At 38.4% G+C, this 27194-nt stretch overlaps 1 protein-coding gene across 1 annotated transcript in view; it reads right to left on the reverse strand.

Annotated features, from left to right (window-relative positions):
• THOC1 (THO complex 1) overlaps positions 1 to 27194 on the reverse strand; it is a 37245-nt gene that overhangs the window by 1555 nt on the left and 8496 nt on the right. Inside the window, exons 6-19 of the mRNA XM_027525786.1 lie at positions 26947 to 26995; positions 26444 to 26539; positions 20783 to 20865; positions 19777 to 19850; positions 18207 to 18315; positions 16859 to 16990; positions 6108 to 6208; positions 4689 to 4755; positions 4441 to 4491; positions 4283 to 4353; positions 3833 to 3928; positions 3216 to 3281; positions 1488 to 1571; positions 320 to 467 (exon numbers count right to left, since the gene is read on the reverse strand). Of these exons, the coding sequence (XP_027381587.1) occupies positions 320 to 467; positions 1488 to 1571; positions 3216 to 3281; positions 3833 to 3928; positions 4283 to 4353; positions 4441 to 4491; positions 4689 to 4755; positions 6108 to 6208; positions 16859 to 16990; positions 18207 to 18315; positions 19777 to 19850; positions 20783 to 20865; positions 26444 to 26539; positions 26947 to 26995 (1227 nt within the window). The remainder of the gene's footprint in view (positions 1 to 319; positions 468 to 1487; positions 1572 to 3215; positions 3282 to 3832; positions 3929 to 4282; positions 4354 to 4440; positions 4492 to 4688; positions 4756 to 6107; positions 6209 to 16858; positions 16991 to 18206; positions 18316 to 19776; positions 19851 to 20782; positions 20866 to 26443; positions 26540 to 26946; positions 26996 to 27194) is intronic.

Consider the following 27194-nt stretch of genomic DNA (forward strand, 5'->3'; position numbering starts at 1 on the left):
AAGACAGACCAAGTTGCCCACCCCTACCCCATGGGCCCTGCCTGTGATAAAATAGAATACATTGGTAAACAGGAAGAATAACCAAAGTATAACAACTTTATACAGCATGTGAAGTTACTTCATCAATTTATGTATTGATACTTCCTATAAATGTATACTCAAGGGCATTATTTCCTCATTCTAAAACAATGGGGTCTGTGGATCATATTTTTTCCACATGATTAAAGTGAAATTCAGCTCTTAGCTCAAACAGCAACAGCAGTTTTACAAAAGAAGATAACACCAACTGAAGGATAAAACACTCATCACTCCTACTTACTGGTAATTCCTTGGCTAGCTTTATTACCATGTTTTCGAGGTATTCTGGCAAACTTTTAAACTGCTGGTTGGTTGGCTGGAAGAAGTGAGGGCTTCTCCGTGCTAACAGTCTTAGGGCTCTCCAACCATAATTTGAGTTGTTCACAGCCCTATAAAAAGAGACATCAATCTTGTGATTTATATAGTTAGTTATAATTTTTATATTCTTTTCTAGTTAATGTACTTAGTTCACCAGATGAAACTACGCTCAGATCAGTAGCTGAAGGCACCATTCTTCTTACTCTGACCGGAGCCCTAGAGAACCTCTCGGCATGCAGTTCACTTACAAATAGAAACCAGCAGAGTCCGAAGGGGCAGGTTCATATGCAGCAAAAACATTTTAAAAGTTTACAGACATTTAAAGGTCAATTAGTAGGTGTCCAGGACTGGCCAGATGCTGTGTGTGCAGGACAGAAGCCATCTGCCTCACCACTTAGAAGCTACTCAGAGGCTCACTGCTCAGAGTTTCTCTCCTCACTGGCAGTGCTGCCTGCAACTGTGAGTTTCAGAATGTTTGATAAACCCAACAGATTTCACCATGCTTTTTAAAAAAGTTTATATAACATTTGAACTTTCATTTGCTCAATATCAACCTTGGTGGATAAAAAGTGACTCCAAAACTGAAAAGGACACAGCCAATAGCCTAGACCACGAACACCAAGACCAAGAACAGGATCTGCCAGATGCTCCCCTGTGGCAGTAACACCTATGGCAAGAGAAACCTCAGAGACCAGAGAGCATGTTCCAGAAATAGGTGAGCCACAGAGAGTCCAGAGCACAGATCTGTTCCATTTAAGATTTTCTGCAAGTGATCTGGAAGCCCCCGTGAGGTCTTAGAGTAGCTCGTTATCAGTGGCTGTGGGACATACCATGAACTGAAGGGGAACAGAGGAAAGAGGTGATAGATGGGTACTAAGGGGATCTCTCCACTCCTGACACAAAGCATCATTCTGAGTTGCTCGTTTGTCAAAATGGGAATGGTCGTTGAAATCAGGACATGGGGTAACATGAAGCTGGCAGATAACCTCACCTAAGAAAAGTACTACTTGTATCAAAGGTCTCCCTTAGTGTTCTGATATATATGCAGTGCTTAAGATGGAGGAAATCAGCTCATGAGAAACATCACTTACTTGTATTCACTTTCAACCATGTTTTCAGGGTCTGCCTGTTCAATGGCTTCTTCGAAGAATTCCTCCAAAGTTGGCATGTATTCCCTGGGTGTTAAAATAACTAGTGAAGATCATGTGTGTGCTTAATACTCATAAAATGGAGGCAATAAAGATTCTAGTATTAACCACACTGATTTAATTACAATTAGATTACTTAGGAACTCAGATTTTTAAGGAAGTGACACAAAACTAAACTTCTCAAAGGGGACAGTGGAGGGCAGTGTGGTGCCCCCTGATCCCCCCATCATATACAGTCTAGTCTGGAAGGGAACACACACAGCGCTGTATACTGTCACGCACGGCAGTGCTGCTGCCACAGAGGGCAGCCCGGGGTTTGAGAGCACTTAAATTTGACCCGCAAGCAGGAGGTTTTCACATCCACATCCGTGGATAAATTTTTTTTGAAACCAGAACCAAAGTGAAATGATGATCAGACAACACAGTTCAACAACTGAGCTTAATTTAGATTGTTACCATGGTGGCATGACTGACTTTTAATTGCATCTTTCCTGAATTTGTGTTTAGAAATAAAATTTGATACACGCAAGCAAGCAAGACCCAAGAATTTGATCAGATGACATATTTGATTAAAAGATGGGTCTCTCCACAAAGAGACTTAAATCTTGTCATGCTGAAACGACAAGTGGCTGTGTTTTCTTTTTTAAAAAGGACATAACCTTTAAAAATTGTATAAAGATTTGATTTTCCATTTACAGTTATTACAAAACATTAACTATATTCTCTGTGTTGTACAAAATGGCTATAATTTCTTGTTGCTAGAAGATGTACTTGTTTTTTTCAAATTTGCCTGGTCCTTTCTGAGACTGTCATGTTCCTTTCAGTTGCGTGTTCTACCTGTTGATTCTTAGTCATGGTAAATCGTTTTAGGTTTGGATGGTGAGCTTATCTTTAGAATCCCTGAGTGGATTAGGTAGAAGATGCGATTTCCCCCTCTCCCTAGAAAAAGCTTTCGCCCTCTTAGCTTAGGCTGTTCCTTCACACTGCTGCCGGTAGTGTAAGTTTAAACTCTGAGGCCACATAACAGCAGAGATGGTTATAATTCCTCAGGGAATACCTTTTTCTTTTTGCCCACATCTCAGGTGGGAGTGGATAAGCTCCTTGCTTCCTGTGCCAGTGAGCGAGTCCCTCTTCCTTCCGCACTGCCCTTTTTTTACAGAGTGTGTTGAGGGCCTCAGCTTTACCCAAGGGCACTCAGTGACCAACCTGCAGGCCTGAAGCCTTACTTTCTGGCCTCTTGCTATAAAACCCACGTTCTTTGGTTCCCAAAGTGGGACTCAACCTGCACTGCTCCCAGCTGTAAGTAACTGAGCTGCAGTTCTTACTCTGATTTTTCGTTCTCCCTTCTTTTGTGAATCCTTCTTTCTTGTGATTTCTACAGTTATTTTATCAGCACCTCTAGGTGTTCTAGGGAAAGCTATGTTCTGCTGAGCTGAGTCGTGCCATCCAACCATTTCATCCTCTGTTGTCCCCTTCTCCTCCCGCCTTCAGTCTTTCTCAGCATCAGGGTCTTTTCCAGTGAGTCACTTCTTCACATCAGGTGGCCAAAGCCGAAGTCAACCACAATAAATTTTAAAATTTCTTTTGAGCTCTGCTTATAGCTGACAAAAAATTCTATGCTAGTTAACATCTGAGAAAAGCAACACTTCATATGAAACATTTTAAACTTGCCTTGTCTCTGATTTACAGGCTTCCATGTTGTCAGGACAGAGATTCCAAAGCCTTGTTAACTCATCACTACAAAACACACAAAAATAAATATGTTCTTTATGGACACCATTCTCCTATACGTTAAAGCTATAAAAACAGTTGGAGTAAACAGTGAATTTTGGGGTGGTGATGAGTTTTGATCATTACATTTTGGTATTTAGCAAATTTTCTATATGAGCATATATTTTATTAAGTAATAATAACCATTAACTTTTTTCTAAAATAATCAAATGCACTATAAAGCAAAGAACAGTTAACTGGAAGGCAGAAGAAATGCAAGGATTATAGTGCCCGGCAACAACCAGAAACGAGATGCATCAACCTGACAGCAAGTGGATTTTCTGACACGAAAATACAGCAGAACCTATAGCGGTGGATCTTGTAAGCCGGAGACTAAACGGCAGTTCTGTCTTATGTGAACCCTAAGGGCTAATCAGGTGCAGTTTGCTTTAGTCATCTACGTACATACCAAACACAAGAAACTTGGAGAAGCACAAAACCTGGAGAGTTCTTAGAGCAATATTTTCACTATGTAAACGCTTCTGTGATGACCCCACTACGGAGCCAGGTTTACTTACTTGCCCATCAGAATTTTTTTGCTGGGCCCTTTGCCCAGGAAGTCCTCCGGCGCTGCTCTTTTCCGTACTGCTCTTGTGGGCTTGCTGTCTGATGTTCTGTGAAAACAATGGGATTTCAGATGGATGGCAGAGACGGAACAGGGTTAAACGTACAAGAAAATTTAGTTACTGTTTTCTTCCTAAAGTACATGGACGCTTCATATTATCACACTCCTCAGAGAGAAGACAAAAATGCCACACGAGGGGACAAACTACAAGATGTGGGTACACAGCAAGCATTTTCCCCTCGATAATAACAGAAGTAAATCAAAGCAGTTGTATCTTTACAGAGTTCAGTTTATACTGTTACTTGAATACATTGACACAGGTATGGATGTCATGTAAAATAATCGTGTCAAGCTATATTCTGAAATGCCTTTCTCACACTGCTTGAGATGAGTATACACTTACCTTTCTTTCACAAAACTTGGGCAGCCTTCATTTTTCCATGAGTTCCAGTTTTCTTCAGTGTTTAATATATGCTGGGGAAAATAAATTACATTTCCATAATGAAGACTTTTGAGAGTTTACTGGGTGCTAAAAAGACTACGTAAATATAAAACACATACCTCTACCATCTTTGAAAATCTTTCTCCATCAGGGGGGTTTTCAGATAGTAGCTGTGATTAGAAAGAATATACTAAGCTTTCAACAACTTTCTGCATCATAGGAGTGGTTGTAGGCAGAGAACCAAGAAGTGTTTGTGGTCTTGTACCTGAGCTTAACTTTATCCTTATTTTCCTATTTGGGGCTGAAACAAAGAAAATTCTAAATTTTCATTTTGTTCAATCATGGGTTTGTTGCATGATGAACTTACTTGATAAACTGATTTTGTAGTATCTTCAATCCAGAGTGATTGCTCATCAGTTAAAACATAGTTTGAACTAGGAAACAAAGCAATAAAAGCATGGTTGAGTTTCAAGAATGTTTATTCAACTTAAAGGTTTATCTACTCTCTGAAACACAAAGCATGTAACAGAGAAGTCAACTGTGCTGTAAACAGTCAAAAATTACCAAAATGAGATCACAAATTGTAAGAGAAAATTCTTGTATTTTATTCTTTAGAAAGATGGTTGGAATTGAAGCCATTAAAATATATAATGGGGAATAAAACATTCAGTGAATCAAATCTGATTAACTATGAACAGAGCAATGACGGTTTTCTAGAATAGGTTCAATATGGCATAAAAGCCTCAGAGAAAATATTAACATACTCCTCTCCAAGACGCAAATAACTCATACTGTGTTCCCCTCAAACGCATTCTAAATGTAATAAATGAAACCCCCAAACCCTAGAGAAGGCTGAAGACAGACCCAGATTGTTAGCAGCTGCCATTGGTTCAGCTCTCACTGTACTAGGCTCCCTGTAGTTTATAGCCATCCAGTGAATACTGATAATGCCAGGATCTAAGAACGTCACAAACGTAACTCATTAAATTTTCAAAATGAGGAAATGTGCGTATGTTAAACAGACTACAGGGGCTCAAAGCTTAGGTCTGAAGCTTAAATTCAAACCCAGGTCTGCCCCTCGTTTCTACTATGTCATACTACACCTCCGCAACAGACAAGGATAACAACACCTTTGAGTGCTCCCTATGTGTTACCTTAAAATTACAAGTCTGAAAGCTGAAGTGCGGCTAGTGAGTGAGGAAAGTGGGATTCCAAACCAGCAGGAAGAAAGCCACGTTCTTTACACAACTGACACAACACTGCCCTACACATTTCCATCTGGTCTCGAGGAGCTCTGCCTCAGGGACGCGTGGGCCAGAAGGATGGGGCTGCACTGCAGGAGGTATGGGACCGACAGCACAGGTCCTGAGCAGGTTTCCTGAAAAGCCCAGGAAACCACAACGCCTCTGTGCTTCAAAGATTTATTTAATTTTTTTCAGTCGTAATGTCCTAGACAGTCCCACACCTGGAGAAAAACCATTATTGGCTGAGTTAGCAAATGAGGTTGGGAGAAGTTGTGAGCGAGGTGAGGACTAGCTCCACCCACGACAACTGAGAACTCCGGGATGCCTGGCGCTCTCCAGGAAAGACACTGACAGCCTTTTCTCTAAAACGAATTCCTTAGTGTCTTGTATCTTACAAAAGCCCTTGATTATCTAGTTTTCAGGGATGTGAGCCTTAGAAATAAAATGAGCCCAGTACATAAAAAAAGTACATCAAATACATCAACAAGCAATCTTTCTCTTTGCTGCCGTTCATAAGCCATTTACTACCTATGTTAACTCACCTTTTGAATTTGACCTGCCCCTTGAGATACTGAAATAAAATGAGATACTGCAGCAGGATGTGTCGACGGAAGTTACTGTCACTCAGCTGTAAATCCATCAACTACTCAAAAAACAAGCACAACAGAGAACAGCACATTAAATTCAAACTCTGCCTAAAAGTACAGGAGATGTGCCTACAGAAATGGAAGATTTCAACTCAAAAACCATGCAGAGAACTCACTGTACGTGAGCCATTACCACACAAGCCCCAGGAGAGTGTAGCAAAGGCTTCGTTTAGAATTCTTAACCAGTTATGCCATGAGATTTATGTCAGTCGTTAACAATGTTCTATCTGTGGTCCTGAGGTCAGAACAAAAGGAGACATATAAAAAAGTAAAGGCAAGGAAGAATGACATGTAAAGAAATAGTGGCCAAAGGAGGGTCCCCGTGGATAAACATGCCAAGAGATGCAGCTCTTTGTAGTCCTAAAAGTGCCCGCAGCAGGGTGGGTGCTCAATAACAAGAAAATGAGAAGACTCAGAAGTGAAGAATCACCCACGAATAAAATGGACTGTGGTATTTTAGAGAAAATCATCACACCTGTATTATCACACGATCTCCATGAGAAAGGACTTGAAGGTGATTTGAGGAAGCTCTTCAACAACACTGCCACCTAGTGGTCACCCTGTAGGATGACCTCAGGGATGAAGGCATCTGATCAGTCCCTGGAGGCGGAGGGCAAGCTGCTGCTCTCTGTCCGTCCTCCCCTGCAGTGCCCTCCCCTGCAGTGCCCGCCTCACTTTTACCCTGCTCATGACAGACCTCCTACACACCTGCCCATGCTGTTCTGCCCCTGAGACCTAAAGCAACAGTGGGAGGTTGCCGTCTTCTACAGGAATAACCAGTGAGTCTCCTGACATCCCCTGGAACCTGTCTCCAGCTCCAGGTCCCAAGTTCCTTGGGCGATGCTTCCACCTACTAACCCAGCAGCTGGGCTACACCCTCTCCAGGCGAAGCCACTCTGAGCTAAAGATGAGAACAGTCACTAGCTGGGGCCTGGGGCAGGTGTGCAGAAGGTCATTCACGTAAGCAGATGAAGCAGGCACTGCCGGCAGGGGACGGACAGAGCAAGAGAACAGCCATCCCGGGGGACCTGGTCACACGGCGGCCAACAGTCATTAGCCATATTACTCACCAGCCACTTCTCCAGGGCCGGCTCTTGTTCAAGCAAACCCCATGTCTTTTCTGTTATCATATTAACCATCCCTAACCAGGAAGCTGAATGGCATGCTCGCAGCCTTCCCTTCCTCCAGTGCTGGATGACTCTATCTCCTCCACCTGGGCTCTCAGTTCCGACCTCAACTCCACTGACCGTCGCCGCCCCCTCCACTTGGTCCCCCACTACCACGGCCCTACCGGGCCTGGCTGTCACTCACAGATGCCCAGCTCTGAAATCTTTACTCACGAGCTCCTATCCAAAAGGTCTGCCACTCAACTGCCCAATGTACTTAAGATTTGGACTTTATTGAGAACTTATGTTCCTTGAACCCTTACTTTCTGCATATCTCTAAGTCTCACCCCGTTTTCACTCTAACCCTATTGTAGTCTAGGTCAGGAAACGTTTCCTTAGAGCGCCAGAGAGTAAATACTTTAGGCTATGTGAGCCAAAAGGCATGTGATGGATAGTATGCAGGTACTTAATGTAAACATGTAAATGTTAAAAAACAAGCAGGAAGTGGGCCAGATGTGGCCTGTGAGCTGCAGTCAAGGGACCCCTGCTCTAGCCCACATGGTCTGGCTCTTCAATCACCATCTTGCCAACTTCTCTGACACCCTCGTCCCATACTTCTGTCACATCTACCAGGCAAAAGGGCAACCTGGATCAAACCAATTGTTGGTCACCTTCTCTATCCTGATAAACACTGAGGCTCCCCATTGAGGCTGCAGGTAGAACTGCTTCAAAGAAAATACAGATCTCACAGCCATGCAGATGGAACCACCGCTATGCTACTGTCTCCAGTTTAGAAGTCTCCCTGATCTCTACTCAGCACCTTCACCCTCCAAGGCTTCTCCACGGCGACTATTTCTTGCCCTGCACTTAGCAGAATACTACTTGCTACCCAGCCCTCTCGCTCTCAGTGCATAACCACCTCTACCTTAAACGAGGAGGAAAAACTCACTAACTGGATGTTTCCACTGCACCCACATCCTCGTCTGCCTCGATCCTCTGCCACAACATCACCACTGAAGCTGATCCTTCTGTCTGGATGTCCCATCAGTAACTACCCTGGTGCTTGTCTTCAACCCTTTTTTCTTTCCCACTGAGCATTTAATAACTTCTCTCAAAAAGACCCCACAGCCTCACCTTCTCCTCCCTGAAGAGCAAAGCTTCTTGAAAGAACTGGCTACATTCAGTGCTCCCATCCAGCCCTCAGCCTGCCACAACCCGTGGGGCACTGCGTCACCAACCCACAGGAAATGTTTTCGTCAAGATCACCAATGACTGACTTGTTACATCCAGTGAACACTCTTCATAGTCCTCATCCTGCCTGATATGCTCGGCTTCCATGAAGTCACATCTTCCTAGTTTTCCTCCAATTCTCAATCTTCTTCCTCTCCTCTCCTTTCCTCCTTCTCTCTCAAGTGCTGATTTTCTTTAGGATTTGGTTTGATGCATTGTTCTCCTTCTAGTCTACACTCTTTTTAAATTACCACATATAAGCTGTTAACCAAACTATATACCAGATCTATACTTTCATCTCGCTCAGCTCCAGATCTGTGTCCTCAAGAAGCTACTTCACACCTCATCTGAATGTCCCACTGACAATCGATCAGATTTTCCGTCCAAAATCACACACACCAATTTCCCCCAACAAAGCCTACTTTTCTCCAGTGCTGGCTAATTCACGGAGAGGCTCCACCATTCACCTATTTGCCTAAACTACTCCAGGAAGACTTCCTGGAAAAAGCAGCAACCATGAACCACAGGAGCAAACCTAAAGTTGGGGCACATATATATGAGAAGTAAGACATAGGAGGAACAAAGACCGAGGCAAGACCCTGAGGAGTTCAGCCTGGAACCCCTGGCTTGAAGAAACAGGCACTGTTTACGAACTTTTCATCTACCTTGAGCTTTAAAAAAATCATCTTTTCCACATTTACTTTTTATGCTGGATGATACTTTTTTTAAAAAATAAAAACAACAGATTGAAAACAGGAGTCAACAAGACATTGAATCAGATGGAAAAGACTAGTTTGATCATTTAAACTAACTGCTTCACACTATCCTTAAGAAAACAAGGCCTCAACAAGTTAAAGTGATCCCTCAAGGTCACACAGCAGTTAGTAAGAGGTAAAACTGAAACACTCAATTGTATTCTTTCTTCCACAATATACACTTTCTGGTTCTACTTTTCTTCAGTTATTTTAGAAATGACACCTTTACATGATGCAATGGGTCAAATATTTTTGTGTTGTCTTTGTTTTGTGAATAAAGGGCCGTTTATTGTCCTTAGTTTTTACTGCACCTCTTAGGCTCAGGCCTCAGCCTTTCTGATTATTATCCTAAACCTAAAAAGACTCAGGCCACTCTTAGCTATCCTTATGTGCCTTTCTGTCAATAAATGGTACACATAAAAAATATCCCTTTCTGCACATTTGAAAATTTTGGTAATAAGAAAATTAAAAAGCAAAACAGTACCCCTTGTAAAACTAAACTGAAATATGAAATCTTCCATTTCTGTTACTTTAATACAAAATACTTAAAAATATCTTTGCTAGAAAACAAAATATTAAGAGCATTTTCTTTGATCAAATTCTTAACTAATTTGTCAGATTAACAAATTAGATATTAACTAACATATCAGATCAAAATACCTAATTTTCAAATTATGGAGTATTTCTTAAAATTCAAAAAGGCACAGTTAAGTAATACAACATTCATGTCTCAAGATCCAGTTGCATATCAAATCCTAACGTTCTTACTTGTTCCACATTTGTTAAAGAAAGAGTATCATCGAACTGTTGATGCCCCTCTAGATAGACGCTCCTTTCACTCTGGCAAGCACTGCCATGTATCTGGTGTTGGTGATTCTAACACATGTACTATTATAGATACAACGTATCAATAAATATCAAGGTGTTTTGCATGTTTTCAAACCACACTACATGCATTTACTCTGCAAAAAGCTGTTTCATACATTATTTTTGACATGTACAGCTTAATACATGGAGCTCTAGTTCAGGGGTTGGCAAATTTCTGTTAAAGGTCAGCCTGTAAATTCTCTTAAGCTTTGTGGCTGTACCATCTTCACCATGACTACTTCTCTGTTGTCGCTGGGCAGAAGCAGCACAGACAACACGTTAAGAAATGAGTGTAGCTGGGAGTCAGAAATGCGCATTTATAGCAACATGCAGTGAGCAATGTGCTCCCCTGTTCCAAGTCATCCATTTTCGGTGCTTTATAAACTCAATGGGAAAAAATTTACCACAGTTTACCACCCACCCAGTCTTTTACTTATGAACATTTGGTAATTCCCACATTTTCACTCACAGACACATAAGTTACAATTCAATGCGAGTCTTTTGTGTGATTCTCTAGGTCCCACTTCTTAGAAAAGAAGTTTTTACTTTGCTCTTTGTTATAAAATTGCTCTGCAAAGTGGCTGTTTTCAATTTATACTCATGCATTGGAGAAGAAAAGGGCGACCCACTCCGGTGTTCTTGCCTGGAGAATCCCAGGGACGGCGGAGCCTGATGGGCTGCCGTCTATGGGGTCGCACAGAGTCGGACACGACTAACACGACTTAGCAGGAGCAGCAGCAGTGGTGTGTGCACTAGCTCTCTGTTCCCCACAGTTCTGTCAATATATTTTTTGTTAGGATATTTAAATTTTGCCAATTTGTTGTGTGAAGTGATTATCTCATCATTTAAGTTTCTTTAGCTACTACAGATGTTTATCATCCTTTCTAAGCTCATTGGACCTCCCTGGTGGCTCAGACGGTAAAGCGTCTGCCTACAGTGCAGGAGACCTGGGTTCGATCGCTGGGTCAGGAATATCCTCTGGAGAAGGAAATGGCAACCCACTCCAGTACTCTTGCCTGGAGAATCCCATGGATGGAGGAGCATAGTAGGCTGCAGTTCATGGGGTTGCAAAGAGTCTGACACGACCGAGCGACTTGACTTCACTTCACAGCTCATTAGCTACGCAGGTTCCTATATCTGTAAGTTACTTGTTCATACCATCTTTCCAGTTTTCCATGTGGCTGTGTTTTTGTCAAAGGAATACTCAGGATAGTCATCTTTCTTGGTTCTGGAGGTGGTGAATACCTTCTCCTAATTCTGGCTTGTCTTTTCATGCTGTCTAGGTCTAGTTCTTTTTCCTTCTTTATACCTGTACTGATACTTACTCTCTGTTTTAATTATTAGACCTTTATAGGTCTTAATATCTGTCTGACAGGGCAACTGTTCCCACCTTCTTCTAAATTTTCCTAGTCACTCTTGGCGTTTGCTTTTCCATAAAAGTATTAAGATCAACTATTCAAGTTCCTTTAAAGAGCCTGTTTGGATTTGATTCAAAACACACTGGATTTATGGACATATTTGGAGAGGAGCAGCACTGGGTCTTCCTATCTATAAATGTCATCAGACCTCTTCATTTTTATAATTTTCTCCATGAAGATCTCTCCCAGGTATTAGTGTTCACTGCTGTTTTAAACGTTTTGTTAACAGGAACACTATTGATGTTTTCCTTTTGTAACTTTGCTTAATCTTCCTCAACTGAAACAAGTCTGTTGGTTCTCTCAGATTTTCTTTGTAGACAATTCTATCGCCTTCAAATACAGACAGCGCAGTCTTTTCTTACCGAGGCATACAACTCTCATTTCTTTTCTGTTTTCTCTTACTGAAATGACTAGGTCCTCCATTACAGCAATGAGCAGAAGTATGGTTGGTAGACATCCATGTCTTGTTCTTAAAATTACTGAGAATTCTTTTGAATTCCCTTCTCATTTGTTTTTGTAATAAGCACTAGTTATTATTTAGTCTTTATTTTTAAAAAATAACTAGTTGATTTATTAGTTTTTACAATATATTTTTATCTCTATTCATAAGTGAAATTGATATATACATTTTTTTCTTGTCTGTCGTTATCGTGATTTCATTTAAAAGTTACATTAATCTTATATAAGATTAGGTTGCTTTTCCTTTATTCCGTGAGGTACTGATAATATCTACTTAAAAAAATTGAGGCCTGATGTAATTTGAAAGGTGTCACTTTGGTTACTATTTCCTTGTTCTATGTTTATTCTGGGTTTTAATTTCTTTGTGAATCCATTGTGGCAATTAATTATTCTATGAAATTACTATTTCATTAGATCTAAAAATACAGCAGTTCAGAATACAGTCTCTTACACATTTTATTGTCTCTTGACTTCCAATTACTCCTATTTTTATTGCTAACAATGTTTATTGGTACCTTTTTATTTTTTCCTTGGTCAGGCTTGTTCTATGAGAACTGTTACAAAAATTCTTTTTATAAAATTTTTCTTTTCAAGCTTTTGGTTTTGCTATGTTCTATAGCTTCTTATATTTCATTAATTTGTGCTATTATCTACTTCTCTCAAGGCTTATTCTGTATCTTTTTCAGCTTATTAAATTCTCAGTCGTTCGTTCTTAAATTTTTCATTAGTGCAATATTTTTCAATATTTCAAGTAATATTTTTACCTCTCACTTTGTGACCCACACACATGACACAAAATACTTCCAGTCTGCTGTATAACAAAGTATTTATAACAAATTTAGAATTTCCATTGTGATTTCCTCTTTAATTCCTGGAGAATGCTTTTCATGTTTCCATACATTCACATCTTTTAAAACTATCCTTTTCATAGTTCTAATTTAATTGCCCCATGGCCAGAGAATGTGTGTATTCTGCACAACAGGAAATCTCTGAAATACGCTGAGACGTCCTTTATGACCTAGTACACAAATTTTGTGAACACTGCATGTGTACTCAAAACATTATCTGTACTTGTGTACAAGTTTCCACATATACATCAGGATTATTTTTTTTATTATGCAAACCTATCGTATACCTGTTAATCTTGGTCTGCCTGAACCATCGGGTTCTCAAGTTCATTATCGCTAAAATCTTCCATCTACCTACTAATCTTTAGTTTGCTCAACCCATCAGTTTTTGATGAAGGCACTTAAAATATCCCACTATAACTGTGGACCTGCCAATTTCTCATATTGTTTGAAGTTTTTCCTGATATATTTTGAGGGTATATTATTAAGTGCAGGTAAGTGTATGATATCTTCTTCGTGGCTCATTCCTTTAATATGCATTCCTTCATCCTGCTGCTGCTAAGTCACTTCAGTCGTGTCCGACTCTGTGCGACCCCATAGACGGCAGCCCACCAGGCTCCCCTGTCCCTGGGATTCTCCAGGCAAGAACACTGGAGTGGTATATTCCTTCATCTTACTTAACATTTTTGCCTTAAATTTTATTTGTATTTATGTAGCTTTCTTTTTGTTGGTATTTGCGTGGTATGTCTCTTTCCACCCTAATACTTCAACTTTTTTGATCAGTTTTTACTTATATACATCCTCCATGGATGCAAATTATGATGCACGTGCTCTATATTCCAGTTGTTAAATTTCTCTTGTGTTCTCTCTTCCACGTAAGTTTAAAGCTTCTTAGGTCTATTTTTATTGCTTCTTAATGCAAACCAATGGAATTACAAAGCTTAGCTAATCAAACTAGAAGGGTAAGATTATAAAAGGCATATCTCTTTAAAAGGAAACCACTATTCCCGGGAAGACAAACCAACAGCCATCTAGCACACGAACCTGTGATTTTCTCTTGGGCCTTTGGTGATGTGGGCTTCTCCCTGCCTTATCTGAGCTAGTTTAGAATGTTTCCTTTACTTCAAATAAGAGTGCCTGTATATAATCTCCAGTTTGCCTAATAATTTGGTAAAAATAATGTATAAACTTTAATATTAATTTTTTTCTGTTGATTGAGTAGCCTTTGCTTTTCTGGGAAAGCCCAGGGACTTGTCTGTCAGGGAGTAGGGAACAGGACAGCAGTCTTTCTGATATAAAAGTGGTATTGCTGTAGGAGCTGCCTATTTCTCAAATACTGTATAAAACTGATCAACTGTGTATCTTGAGAGATTTCAAGGAAAACATAACCTCTCTCAAGTGTACTACAGTTCTTTCTTAAATTGTTTAAAGGGACCACCGAGTTCCTACATAATCCTGGGAAGTTGTTCAAGTGGCAGTGACCACCCTCGTTGTGAATGTTTCTTTTCAAATGCCTGTCAGCACTTATAAATATACTGACTTAGGTCTCTGTGTAAATCCTGACTATGTAGTGCTCTCATCTCTCGAGAAGCTAACATTTTTAATGGTTCTTTTGCTATAGTTATTACTAATTTCTATTACTCTGGCTAATAACATAGTCACAATGGGTCATTTCTCATTCCAGCTTTATTCTTATCTTTATATCAGTTAACCAGTCCTCTCTGCCAATTCTTTTAGAATTTGTTCTTCTTTAGAATTAGGCTCCAGATCCAGAGCCTACATTGGCAGGGTATTTTTTTCTTAAACCCTATCTTTAGTCATGGCTGCTTGGCAGCCCCAAAGAATTTACTCTCTTGTTTCCATAACTATGGCTTGACTCACACATGGAAGGGATTCTAAAAACAAGAAAGAATGATGAGTATGCCCTAAACTTTCCACTATGTTCACTGATATTCATGGAGCTGCCCTGCGTCAGACCCAGAGTACAAGAGTGTTACAAGAAAGACGGCAGCTCAGGCCCCCCACCTTGAGGACCGTTTCAAGTTGGTTTTATTTCATGTACTGAATAAAGGTTTAGTAATTGTGTTTGCCTTCTCAGATGAGTGGAAGCACACTCATATGTTAAAACTGGCATGAGTGTCAGCAAAAGTCTTCGAACAAACTGCAGTTTGTAAAACTCTAAAGGTTCATCAATGCCTGCATTGTATGCTGGAAATACATGGGGAAAATATGAAGATTGCACAAGAAGGGTTCTATGCTGAAATTTAAGATAAACTTGCTGCCTAACAGGCAAGACATCACTCCTTACATTCTTTGCTGCAATTCTCTGTGCCTTTTTTTCTTTCCATACCTCTGTCATAATATTACCTAATGGGATTCCAGTGCTTAACCCGGAGAGCTCACGCTGTCTGCACTGGTGAAAACGCTCACAGTCAGTAAAGGAGACACTATTCTAGATAGATAGGGTTTTTTTGTTGTTTTTTTTCTCAGCAGAAATATTTCTCCCCTGCTTTCTGGTACCTATTGTTGATATCTGTTAGAACTCTGTTCCAGTATATTTGTGGGGCTTTTCCCCTCTCCCCTCTTTGGTGGCCTATTTAAGGTCTTCTCTTTATACTCGCAGGTAACAGCATAATGTACTGAAGTATGGATTCATCTTTCTTTATCCTGCTTGGCAGCTGCAGCACGCTTTCAATGTGAGAACTTGGGACTTTCTTCAGTCCCTTAGTTTTTCCACCATTCTCTCCCTTCTGTTCTTTGGAAATCCTCCTTAAATATATGCTGGAATTTCTCAGTCTATCTTCCATGGCTCCTAACTGCTTTCAGGTTAGCAAAAAAATCTGTCTCTTTGTACTCTGTTTTCAGTGAACTTTTCATCACTCATTCTCTTGTCATCTATGTCCAATCTATTGTTCAATTCTATGTGCTATGCTTTCAATGATCATATTTGACTCTCAAGTAGCTGTCATATTAAACTGTTCTATTTCATTTCTGCTCAAATTTTTCAGTTTCACAATTTCCTATTCTCAAAGGATGTTCTATTGTCAGTGATCTCTTTGATCATCCAAAACATACATAAAGTTCTGGAACATATACATCAATAGTTGATTTTGTTGGTGATCTTTCTTAGCACTGGATTTTGGAATTCATCAGAGAGTTCTGAATGAAAGGACAGCCTTTGGCAGAAGAATGGTAATATCTATCTTAGCTTCTTTTCAAAAATGGGTTAATTTCTACCCCAGGCTCTGGCTTCAAGCAGGTGAATGTGGCTCTGGCTGCTCGTCTCACATGGAACCCAACTGGTCTCACTCATAGCCAAACCCTTGGGTGCCATCGCCTGCTTGGAACATAGGATCCAGGAGGCCCAAGGCTTCCTTTTCACTTACTACTTGGCAGTTCTGGTCCATGAAGATATTTATCCAGCTCTGGATAAGGAAGCCCAGCTTTGTCTTTGTGGTTTTCTTTTTATATTTTACCTATCATTGCTATGTGTCTGGAGCAAAAGAAGTGAGCTGAAACAAACTCAATGTGCCATCCTGACTAGAAACTTACACAATCCCTTAGCACTGTAACTGAAAAAAACGTACTTATTAAACTGTATAAATAAAATTAGCAGGGAATTTTAAAACCCCTTGTTGTACCTAAATGGAAAATTACAAAATATTTTCATAAATGCAAATTAAATCCTAACTTAAGGTTCAAATATATGTACTTGAAAGTAACTAAAACCCACTTATCCTAAAGTAAATTTACAAAACAGACAATGCACAACAATTTCGTTTACCTTTGAAATCAGTCTTACTTCTACAAGAAAAAAACAGGACTCTCAAACTAACATTTACCAGTTTTAACAAAAAATAAAGTCAGAAACTTTTCTACTGTATTTAACTTACAAGAGTATCAGCTAAATAATAAAAACAAAAATATTTCTTACTGTGCTTCGTGAAAAAAGGAGATTCATACCTTTTCACTTGTTAAAAATTTTGCAAAATATACATGCTCTCCTCCTGTTTTCAATTCTTCCATCTTTTTCCTTGAGGCCTGAGTATCATCTAATTTATAACTCTTAAAAACAGCTAGGACTTCTTCAGAATACTGCAAAATAAAAATACAAATTAATTTGGCACTGTTGCACAATCACTTGCTTAGTGCTTCTCTATATCAAAATAATCTGTAATTTATTTCTAGTTAACCATATATGCATACTGAAGGCACATTAAGGAAGAAAAATTATGACAGCAAAATAGGATAAAACTATTCTGTGTGAGATTTTATGGTTATTCTAAAACTAGAATACGCTCTCTACTTCTGAAGATATGTGATTTCTTAAGTAGTATGTGTAAGGAGAAAACAGAGAAGGTAAAGTTTTGAGAGAATAAAGAGATTTGTCAGTAAAGTTAGCTGTCTAATCAGCAGTGGGAACTCTCAAGCCTCTTTTGTGCTAAAGACAGCGACCAAATAAAAACATGATGTCAAACTCTATCCAGCCGAGGGACAATTCCAAGTGACTTCTCACTTACTATTTAATCTCAATTTGGACAGTTATAGGGGAAAAAAAAAAGTACTGCATATAAAATAAAAACTTTATTGCATATAAAACTTTAAAAAGTAACACAGAATACATACTATTCTACTTTTAAAAGCTATACCTATTAACTTTAGATTCTGATTACAACAAAAAGGACAAAATGACCTTTAAGTAGCCAAGGAAAGAAATACAGAGAATTCTTTAAAAAAAAAAAAAAAAAAAAAAAGGCAAATTTTTCCTGCAAAAGTCAGACAGCAAATATTTTAGACCATATGACTCATCAAATGGTCTCAACTACAAAAGTCAGCCATCACAGCACAAAAGCAATCACAAATAGGAAAATTGTTGGTGTGGCTGTTTGCCAATATTGTATTAACTTTATTTACAAAAGCAGGCATTAGGCTGGATGTGGTCCAAGGCCATAGTCTGCAAAGTCCTGTAATAACAGAACAGGCAAAATAATTCTGTGTGAAATAAAGGCAGAATGTAGTCTGCAAACAGTTCACCAATGCATGTTGACCATACTATGTAAAAAATCAAACCAATATAAAAAACCAAAGCTGTAACTACTAACCTTTAAATCCTCAAATAATTTATAAACTACTCTCAAAATCAACTGTTTACATAGTAATCTACAGCTTACCATCTATATCATGAAATAGGTATAAAAACATATAGTCAGAAGAACTAAATAGTGAAAAGTGTGCTGGACAAGAGTCAAGTTCTGACTCTACCATTAGCTATAAAATAATGGGCTTTTGGTACTCTGCAACGGCAACTCACCTTGAGAAAAGTTTTCCATGAGATTTTCTCATAGCATTGCACAGGGTTTCTAAAGTAATCCTGAAGTGACCAAAATTTTCGGTACAGGTTGTAATCAATTGGAATGGAGCTGATAAAACAAATGTTACATTAAATAAATCATTTAAGTCCTTTTAGAAATATCTAAATGCTTTAGTTTTCCTTGGGGCACAAATCCTTTTAAAAAGTTAATGAAAGCCTCTTTCCCCAGAAAAGAAAACAAATTCATAAATACTTATATAAACTTTACTATAAATAATTTCAGGGGTTCTCAGACCCTTATTCTGTCTTTATCTTCGGTAATGGAACCCCTGAATTTTGGCTGGATACATTCAGAATTTAAGGCTGCCTTCCCAACCTCTCTTGCACCAGGTGTGGCCATGTGATTAGGTCCTGCCCAATCATTTGGGAGCGGGAGTCACATGTCCTCTGTGGGCCATTTCTCACCATTTTCCCTTTTCCCTGGCTGGAAGGCAGATGTGATGATGAACCATCCAAGACGGCAGGAAAAAAGCAAATACCCGGGGACAGTGGACTAAGAAGTTAGAAGGAACCTGGGTTCCCAGACGACCTCCCTCAAGAGGGCTACTGCATCAGCCCTGAAGCACCTGTCTTCAGACTTTTACATGAGAAAGAAATTAATTTCTATGTGGTTTAAACTAATGTTCATTTGACTCTAATGTTAAAAGTCAAAGGTGCTATATCCCACACACTAAGTTAAGGAGACCTAGTAAGGAACAAACACATTAGGTACATATTAATTTAGGATTATAAAAATGACATTACTAGTTCAATCTGGATACATTACAAATCTTCAGCGTGAACACATATTCTCTTAATTTTTAATTTTGCAAGCAATCATTATGCTATAAACTGTTTCAATTTTTGATTTTAAAATAGACATTTAGACTTTATATCAGCAAATCCTATTATCAGAAACGGCCAATGAAGTCTTTCAGTATTAACCATATGTTAAAAATGGCTGCAGTATCAACTACTTCATATCCCCCAATATCTACAAAAATATTTCCATATCACCACTTAAAATTAATTCTGTCTGTAAACATAATTGCATACTAGCTTATTCCATTCTTTCTGAATAAACCTTAACCTATGGATTATAGTTAGCATCTTTGCTAAGCTTCATGCCCAAATATTCCAAGAAACACTGTAATTTTATACAGGAAACAGGAACTAGGTTTAGTGACCCATATAGCACCATGATCGCAAAGTGAAATGGAAGGGAGAAAGGGAGGAGCTGCCTGTGATTAGCTTTTCAAACGTTATGCATCTGTATAAGGTCGGCCACACCTAAACAGCAGACTGCCTGCACACAATTTAGAAACCAAATGATTCAGTCCATTAGTGATTTAGGAGCTAAAATTTTAAGACATATATATATATATAAAGTTACAAATAAAAGGAATCTGTAAGCATTATTTCCTTCATCCTTGTCTACATTCTACCTCCTTCCTCTCTGTACCTTAGTACTTGGTAAATCATTAAGGTATTTTCTGTGTAAATCAAGAAATCTGAACTTCTAAACACTCACCAAGTTGTTGGAGCTTCATCATCTCCCATTTCACCTTCTTCTACATCCATTCCTTCTTCTCTGTCCTCTGTGTGCTAAATTTTAAAAAATGTACATCTGGTCATGAAGCAGTTGTCAGGCAGAGAGAATTCTATACAACAGGGATCCAAGAACTCAAGAGCAGTATGACAATAAGATAATCATGAAGACATAGTGTAAAGTTTTAAACCAGTCCTTTTCCAAATGTGGTCAGTAGATTCTCTCCACGAAGAGAATCTATGGCAAAACATGATTTGGAAATATAGTACACAATGATCTCTGGAGAAGTGAGAGGATCATTAGTACACTAAGGACTCCATGAATCACAGTAACTAACCCTCAAAGGGAATTTAAGTAGTTTTTTTCCCCAGCTTTAATTGAACTCTGAAAATCTTCCCCAACTCGTACACATAACACTTATTATCTGGGAACACTTTAGGATATGCTTGGTATCCAGCTCCATATTGAAAAATTTTAAACAACTAGTTTACATAGAATAGTCCAAGAAATACCTAAAAGATACATAAAAGGGAAAGGAAAAATCTTAAAGTCAGTATCATTTCCAAATTGACAATGATTATAATTTAAGGGATAAATTAAGTCAAGTATTCTGATTAATGTGAAATATCAGTTATATCTTATTAAAAATTTTTTAAACTTTGTAACTTGCTCCTAAATGAAGAGCAGGTAATGAATGTCTAATCATTTGCCAACTCTGGACTGTTTTCAATGCCACATATGCTCAGTTGGGTCCGACTCTGTGACCCCATGGACTGTATAGCCCGCCATGCTCCTCTGTCCATGGAATTTTCTAGGCAAGAACACTGGAGTGGCTTGTTACTTCCTTCTCCAGGGGATCTTCCCTGACCCAGACATGGGATTGAACCCATGTCTCCTGAGTATTCTTTACCACTGTGCCACCTGGGAAGTTCTAGTTATCTCAATAACAAACTTAAAATATGTTCTGTTGATTTCACATCAGCCTCACCTTCTGACCCAATGTGCTTTCCTGCTCATTGGTATTGAAAACAGTGACATTTTCCAGATTAAACTGACTCTGCAAGTTAAGACCTATTAAAAAAACAAAAAAAAGATTTTCAAAGCAAACCCAAACACCTAAACCAGTTTAAGAATACAACTTTGTCGTCATATAACTAAAATATATAAAATGATAAATAACTAATTAAGCAAAAGATCAAGTCAGAAATAATATCACACTTGATTTTCAAATTCTTTCTAAAATTCATTTCTTGAAGGTGCTTTTAGAGTATGCAGAATTCTATATATACTAATACAGATATAGTTGCTTTGTTATTTATGAATATTCTAGAACAATTTTACAGAATGCTTTATGTACTAATTTATGATTTTGCTGAAGCACAATCAGAAACTGTATTACTCAGATAGTATAAATGTGTAATAATATATACAAAAAAAGTTATAGTGAGAGACATGTTTCTCACTGTCAGGGAAAGAAGTTAGAAATAAGCAGGTCTACTGGTGCGAGGTTAGATTCACAAGTTATCAGTCACTATGATATCACTGTTTTTGGTCATTTAAAAAAAATGTAGACAGATAACATAAAGATGCATATGTATATGTTAGTATTTATTCATATCTTTCCAAGCTCTGTCCACTGAGATGGCCTAGAAGCAGTGATATTCTAGTAATAAAATAACTAGCATATCTAGGGCCCAGATCTTGTCTTAAAAATAAGACAAATCAGGCTCTTTGGAGAAGTGGCTGATTCCAGTGGCTGAGAAGGAAAAATGCATGATGCACCTCAACTATCCTTTTATATCAGGATGCATGAAAGTGATCCGAGGGGGAGAACAAGAGCAATCTGAACAAAGTAAAAAATGATCTTGTGAGATTATAACTCATATAAAACAAATATTCATGAGTTTCATTTTGAAATAGATGACTGAACTGATAAGTAAACAAGGGGGAAAACACAACTGTTGTGGTTTTTTTGGCTGCGTTGCATGGCTTATGGGATCTTACTTCCCTGACCAGGGATCAAACCTGGGCTCTCAGCAGTGAAAACTCAGAGTCCTAACCACTGGTCCGTCAGGGAATTCCAGAGACAACTCTTCTTTAGAGAAGAATTCCAATTCATAAATGTAGAAGGTATGAAAGAGATAGAAAATCACCACCAGGAAACCTAATAATAATCGCTATAGGCAAGATCCACTGATGAATGCTACTAAACTCAGTGGACAAAGGTTTAAGGAGGAAAAGAATATTTGCAAAGCCTCAAAGTATCTCCCTCCAAATATTTATTAATTACAAAGGGGAATATAGTAGCTTGTAGTAGAGAAATATAGCAATCAACTATCTTAATTACGTGATCAAGGATAACATCCCCAGTAAAAAGATACATCAACACCATGCTGAAACGATGCACCGAGAAAAGCACACCACCTCTGTGGTCTTCTTCCTCAAATCCACAACTGCAATCTAACTATGAAAAACACTGGACGAACATAAACTGAAGGGCATTCTACAAAATACCTGACCAGGACTCTTCAAAACTATGAGGGTCATGAAAAAAATTGCAAAGGCTGAGGAACTGTCACTGACTGGAGAGATTAAAACGACATCACAACTAAATGCAGGATCCTGGATTTGATCCTTAAACAACAAAGAAAGCAGCGATAAAACTGATGAAGTCTAAATAAAGTACTGCACCAATGCTGATTTCTCAGTTTTGATAAATGTACATAGTATGTAACAGGTTAACACTAGGTGAAGCTATTCACATACTTTATATCTAGTATCTTTACATATACATATACTCTAGACTTTAAGTCTAAAATTATTTTAAAACAAAAAGCCTTTTTTTTTTTTAAGAAAAACTAATATGCTAGATGAAGTCATTAAGCTAGTGAATGAACTTGGCTCACCATTCTGTATTACTTACTTAAAATATCTTTGTCTATTCTCTGTTACTCAATAGCACATGACATAATTCTCCATTAGGTTAAAAATATCAGTCATACTTAACTAAATTTAATGGATAAACTACATGCTAAAACAGCTTTCTAAAGGTCTTGGGATATACTCTACTGACTCTTCAGCATCTACAAACACAAGAAAAGAATAAGTACTACAAGATATCCCCAAATGCCAACCTAGCTTCTGTTAGTAAGTATGTTTGGAAACTGGAAGGCACTTGCATCAACGATAAGACTGTAAAATGAAGCAGCCACTTGGGAAAACAGTCTGGTGGCCCGTCAAGAACTTAAACACAGAGTTACCACGTGACCCAGTAATTCTACTCTGATATATACCTCCAGGAGAAATTAAAACAGTCACCATGCTGCTGCTAAGTCGCTTCAGTCGTGTCCGACTCTGTGAGACCCCATAGACGGCAGCCCACCAGGCTCCCCCGTCCCTGGGATTCTCCAGGCAAGAACACTGGAGTGGGTTGCCATTTCCTTCTCCAAAACAGTCACCATATGACCCATCAATTCCATTCTATGTATATGCCCAAGAGAAGTGAAAACATACATCCACACAAAACTTGTACACAGATACTCACAGCAGCTTTATTCACAATAGCCAAAAAGCAGAAACAACTCAAGTGTCCATTAACTGATAAATGGATGAACAAACTGCAGTCTATCCATACAGAGAGTATCATTCAGTTGTAAAAAGAATCAGCTACTGATACATACGACACAGATGAACCTTGAAGATGCTAAGTTAAAAAAGCCAGTCACAAAAGACCACATATTGTATTATTGCATTTTTTAAGATGTCTAGAATAGGAAAAATCCTGAGATGAGTAAGTAGATGACCTATTCTTCGGGGCCTGGGAGAAAGGCAGGGGTGGGGGTAAGTGCAGAATGACAGCGGGCACAGGGCTCCTATAGGAGGAGAAATGTTCTAAAATCAGCTGCAGTGATGACTGCACAACCCTGTGAATATACTAAAAAACAGAAAACTGCACATTTTCAATGGAGAATTGTATGGTATGTGAATTCACATCTCAGTAAAGCTGTTAAAAAATAGAAAAAGTTGAGCTTCCAGTAACAGAAGGCTAATAATTAACCAGCTAATTAACAATTCAGATTAATCCTCTCACTATGGACAACTACAAACTTGGATCAATTACATTAATTCTATAAATTCTTACAGAGCATAAACCCGGTTCACAGCACTGTTTTAGGCAATGAAATAGAAAAATTGGTTTTTCTTAAAAACTGTAAAGAGCTAACATTCAGTGAGGAATATATGGCAAAAACCAAGAAGGCAAGAAAGATAAGCAATGCAGCGTCAGCACTCAAAGCCATTTCTGTCTGTCAAACAGGAAGAATCAGTTGCAAAACTGAGCCACTCTTTTAGCAGCTTCCTGAAGTGAGGATGTTAAAAATAAATCTGAGTCCAAGGAAGGTGTGGAATCTAATAAATCCTACCCCAACCATCTTCTAGGCTGGGACATACAGGACTACGTCCTCGGGTAGGGATGAACCAAACTGCAGCCCAGTGCCAAGTCTTCTCGACCTGAGCAATCACAGACCTTGAGCTGGGCTGGATGAAGGTAAGCTTACACTAGTCATAGTACCTTCTAAGGTGCCTGGCGGGTCATGAAAACCCTTTCTGGAGAAAAGTATCTAACCCAGGCCTCCAAACTATTCCTTCAAATACCTTCTCAAACATAACATCAAACGCTAACCAGAAACACACACAGAGATAAGACACCACGAGTGAGAAGCAGGCACAAGTGTGCGTGACAAACAGCCGCAAAGACTTAAGACACTGGTATTATCAGACACATAAGTAGAAGTAACAACGCTTACCCTGGTGAGACAACTAAAAAAGCTTGAAAACAGGGAATAAGAAACTAAAAAGTGACACAGCAGACTTAAAGACTTTCTAGAAATGAAATGTACAATTATGGAAATTAAGAACTCATTTTGCAGCAGATTCTTCATAGATGAACAGAGAAGTAGTAAACTAGAAAACATTTCTAGAGAAATCACACAGAATGTGATGGAAAGAGAGACAGATGAAAAATGTAGAAAGTGTAAGAGACAGACAAGGTACAGAATGTTAACTAGAGTTCCATAAAGAGAAAGCAGCATACACAATAGCTGAAGAAATATCAGTTTAAATTTTTACAAAGTGGATGAAGGATAACCAATGCACAAACTCAAGATGCCCACAAATCTGAAGAATGATAAATTTTAAAAATCCATGCTTAGACACATTATATAAAACTGAAAAACCAAAAACCCCACAAACAAAAGAACAAAAATTCAAAGAAAAAGAAAATTTCAAGAGCAAAGAGAGAAAAACAAAACAAAACAAAACTAGATTAGCTTCAAAGGAGTTAGACTGACATCTGACTCCTCTCTAGAAGACACAGGCAAAGTAATGATGACCTTCCACTAAATGAAATCCTATATCCAGTGCCAACCTACAATCTCTATACTTCAACTATTCTATCTAATCTTCAACCATTCTTCAAGAGTAAAGAAATAAAGATTTTCAGACAAAACAAAATTTGCACTAAAGAAAAGTCTAAAAGGAGAAAATAGTCACAGATAGAGGATCAGAAATACAAGTTGTAAATACACTGGTAAATTGAAATTAATCCTGACCACATTTAAATAAGAGGAAAGAAAAAAAGCAGAGATACAGCAGGACAAAAATAAAGTCACAGGTGATTTTGCCACTGCTAACACACACTATAGGTCTTACCACAAGCAGGCACTGATGTAAGCTCTTCACATATTTTAACTCATTTAATCCTTACAACATGTGAAGTAGGTGGTAGATTAGCCTGGTATTAAGGAAGGGGTTGGAGAAGGCAATGGCACCCCACTCCAGTACTCTTGCCTGGAAAATCCCATGGACGAAGGAGCCTGGCAGGCTGCAGTCCATGGGGTTGCTAAGACTCAGACATGACTGAGCGACTTCAATTTCACTTTTCACTTCATGCATTGGAGAAGGAAATGGCAACCCACTCCAGTGTTCTTGCCTGGAGAATCCCAGGGACGGGGGAGCCTGGTGGGCTGCCATCTATGGGGTCGCACAGAGTCGGACATGACTGAAGCGACTTAGCAGCAACAGCAGCAAGGAAGGGGTGACTGAGGCAGATAGACAGTTAAAATCTGGCATATCTAAACAGACTGTGGAGGGCTCGAGAGAACGGCCATGCTTCACTTTTGGACCTGAACAGTGGTTACCCAACTATACGCTTTATAATTATTACACTATATGCTTACTTTATGCACTTTTCATACTACTGTTATATTTCACAATGATATCAGAAATGAACAAAAGTAAATGAGGCTAAACAGCAGTGATTGAAGAAGAAAATGGAAGCAGAAAAATTGGCAAGTATTACGAAATGAAATAAAAACATGATTCATGTCTACATATTTCAATGTGATTCAACTGTACATTATTATTAATAAACTTTGAACTTGAAGAATCAATGGCTTTATTTGAGTGTTACCTGTATTATGCACTGGAATAGGTACAACTATTTACAAGTAAATGAAAAACAAGTGACAATTTCCTATGCTATCTTTCAACTTTTTAGAATCTTTTTTTTTTTTAATCATCATGGTATATTCTAGTCCATGAAAAACAGGTAAAAATTTTCCTGCAAAGCAACTTATGTACCAAAGCTCACCTGATTTCTCAGATAAAGGGAAAAGCCTGGCCAAAAAGAGTTGAATTCGTCCACAGAAGACTGTATTCTGGGATTTTGATAATCTTCGTAGGAGATCTAACAACAAATGGAAACAAAGGTTACACAGAAGAGATCATTCTATATTTATTACAATATATCCAAACGTCTTAACCAGTTCAAAAGTATTTTCCTAAAGCAGTAGTTCTCAAAATGGGGGTAGAAACTATTTTTTGTCACAAAAAAAAGGACTAGAAAATTAAAAATAAAATGAGTTTAACATGGGCAAGATAAACTTCACTCAACTTTTTGGTTTTCATTAAGTTTATACCTAGAACAGGAATAGATAAATTTAAAGCAAATGATCAGTTTTAATAAATCAGACTGCTATTTTAAAATGAAAATACAATCTACTTAAAAAAATTTTATCACCTGTGTTTAATTCAACCACCTGGTTTCCTGGCCATATTACCTTCTTAAAAACCAATCATTTAGTGCTCACTTACCATTGCACATACGTAGTAAATAATTCTTCCCAGCAGAATAGAATGTATTCTGAAATTAAGACAGAAATTATTAGTTGTTCTGACATTGCTGCACATTCTTCAATAGTAAGTCACAGGAAGTAAGATTTTAAAGAACACTAATGTGTGCTGAATCTACTATGCCGCTTTCACTTCTTCCAAGCAAATGACATTTTTTAATGAAATATTTTCAAACATATAACAAATACGATTCTAAGTAACTTTTAAAA

Source organism: Bos indicus x Bos taurus, chromosome 24 (assembly GCF_003369695.1).
Source record: "Bos indicus x Bos taurus breed Angus x Brahman F1 hybrid chromosome 24, Bos_hybrid_MaternalHap_v2.0, whole genome shotgun sequence".
Lineage (NCBI taxonomy): Eukaryota > Metazoa > Chordata > Mammalia > Artiodactyla > Bovidae > Bos > Bos indicus x Bos taurus.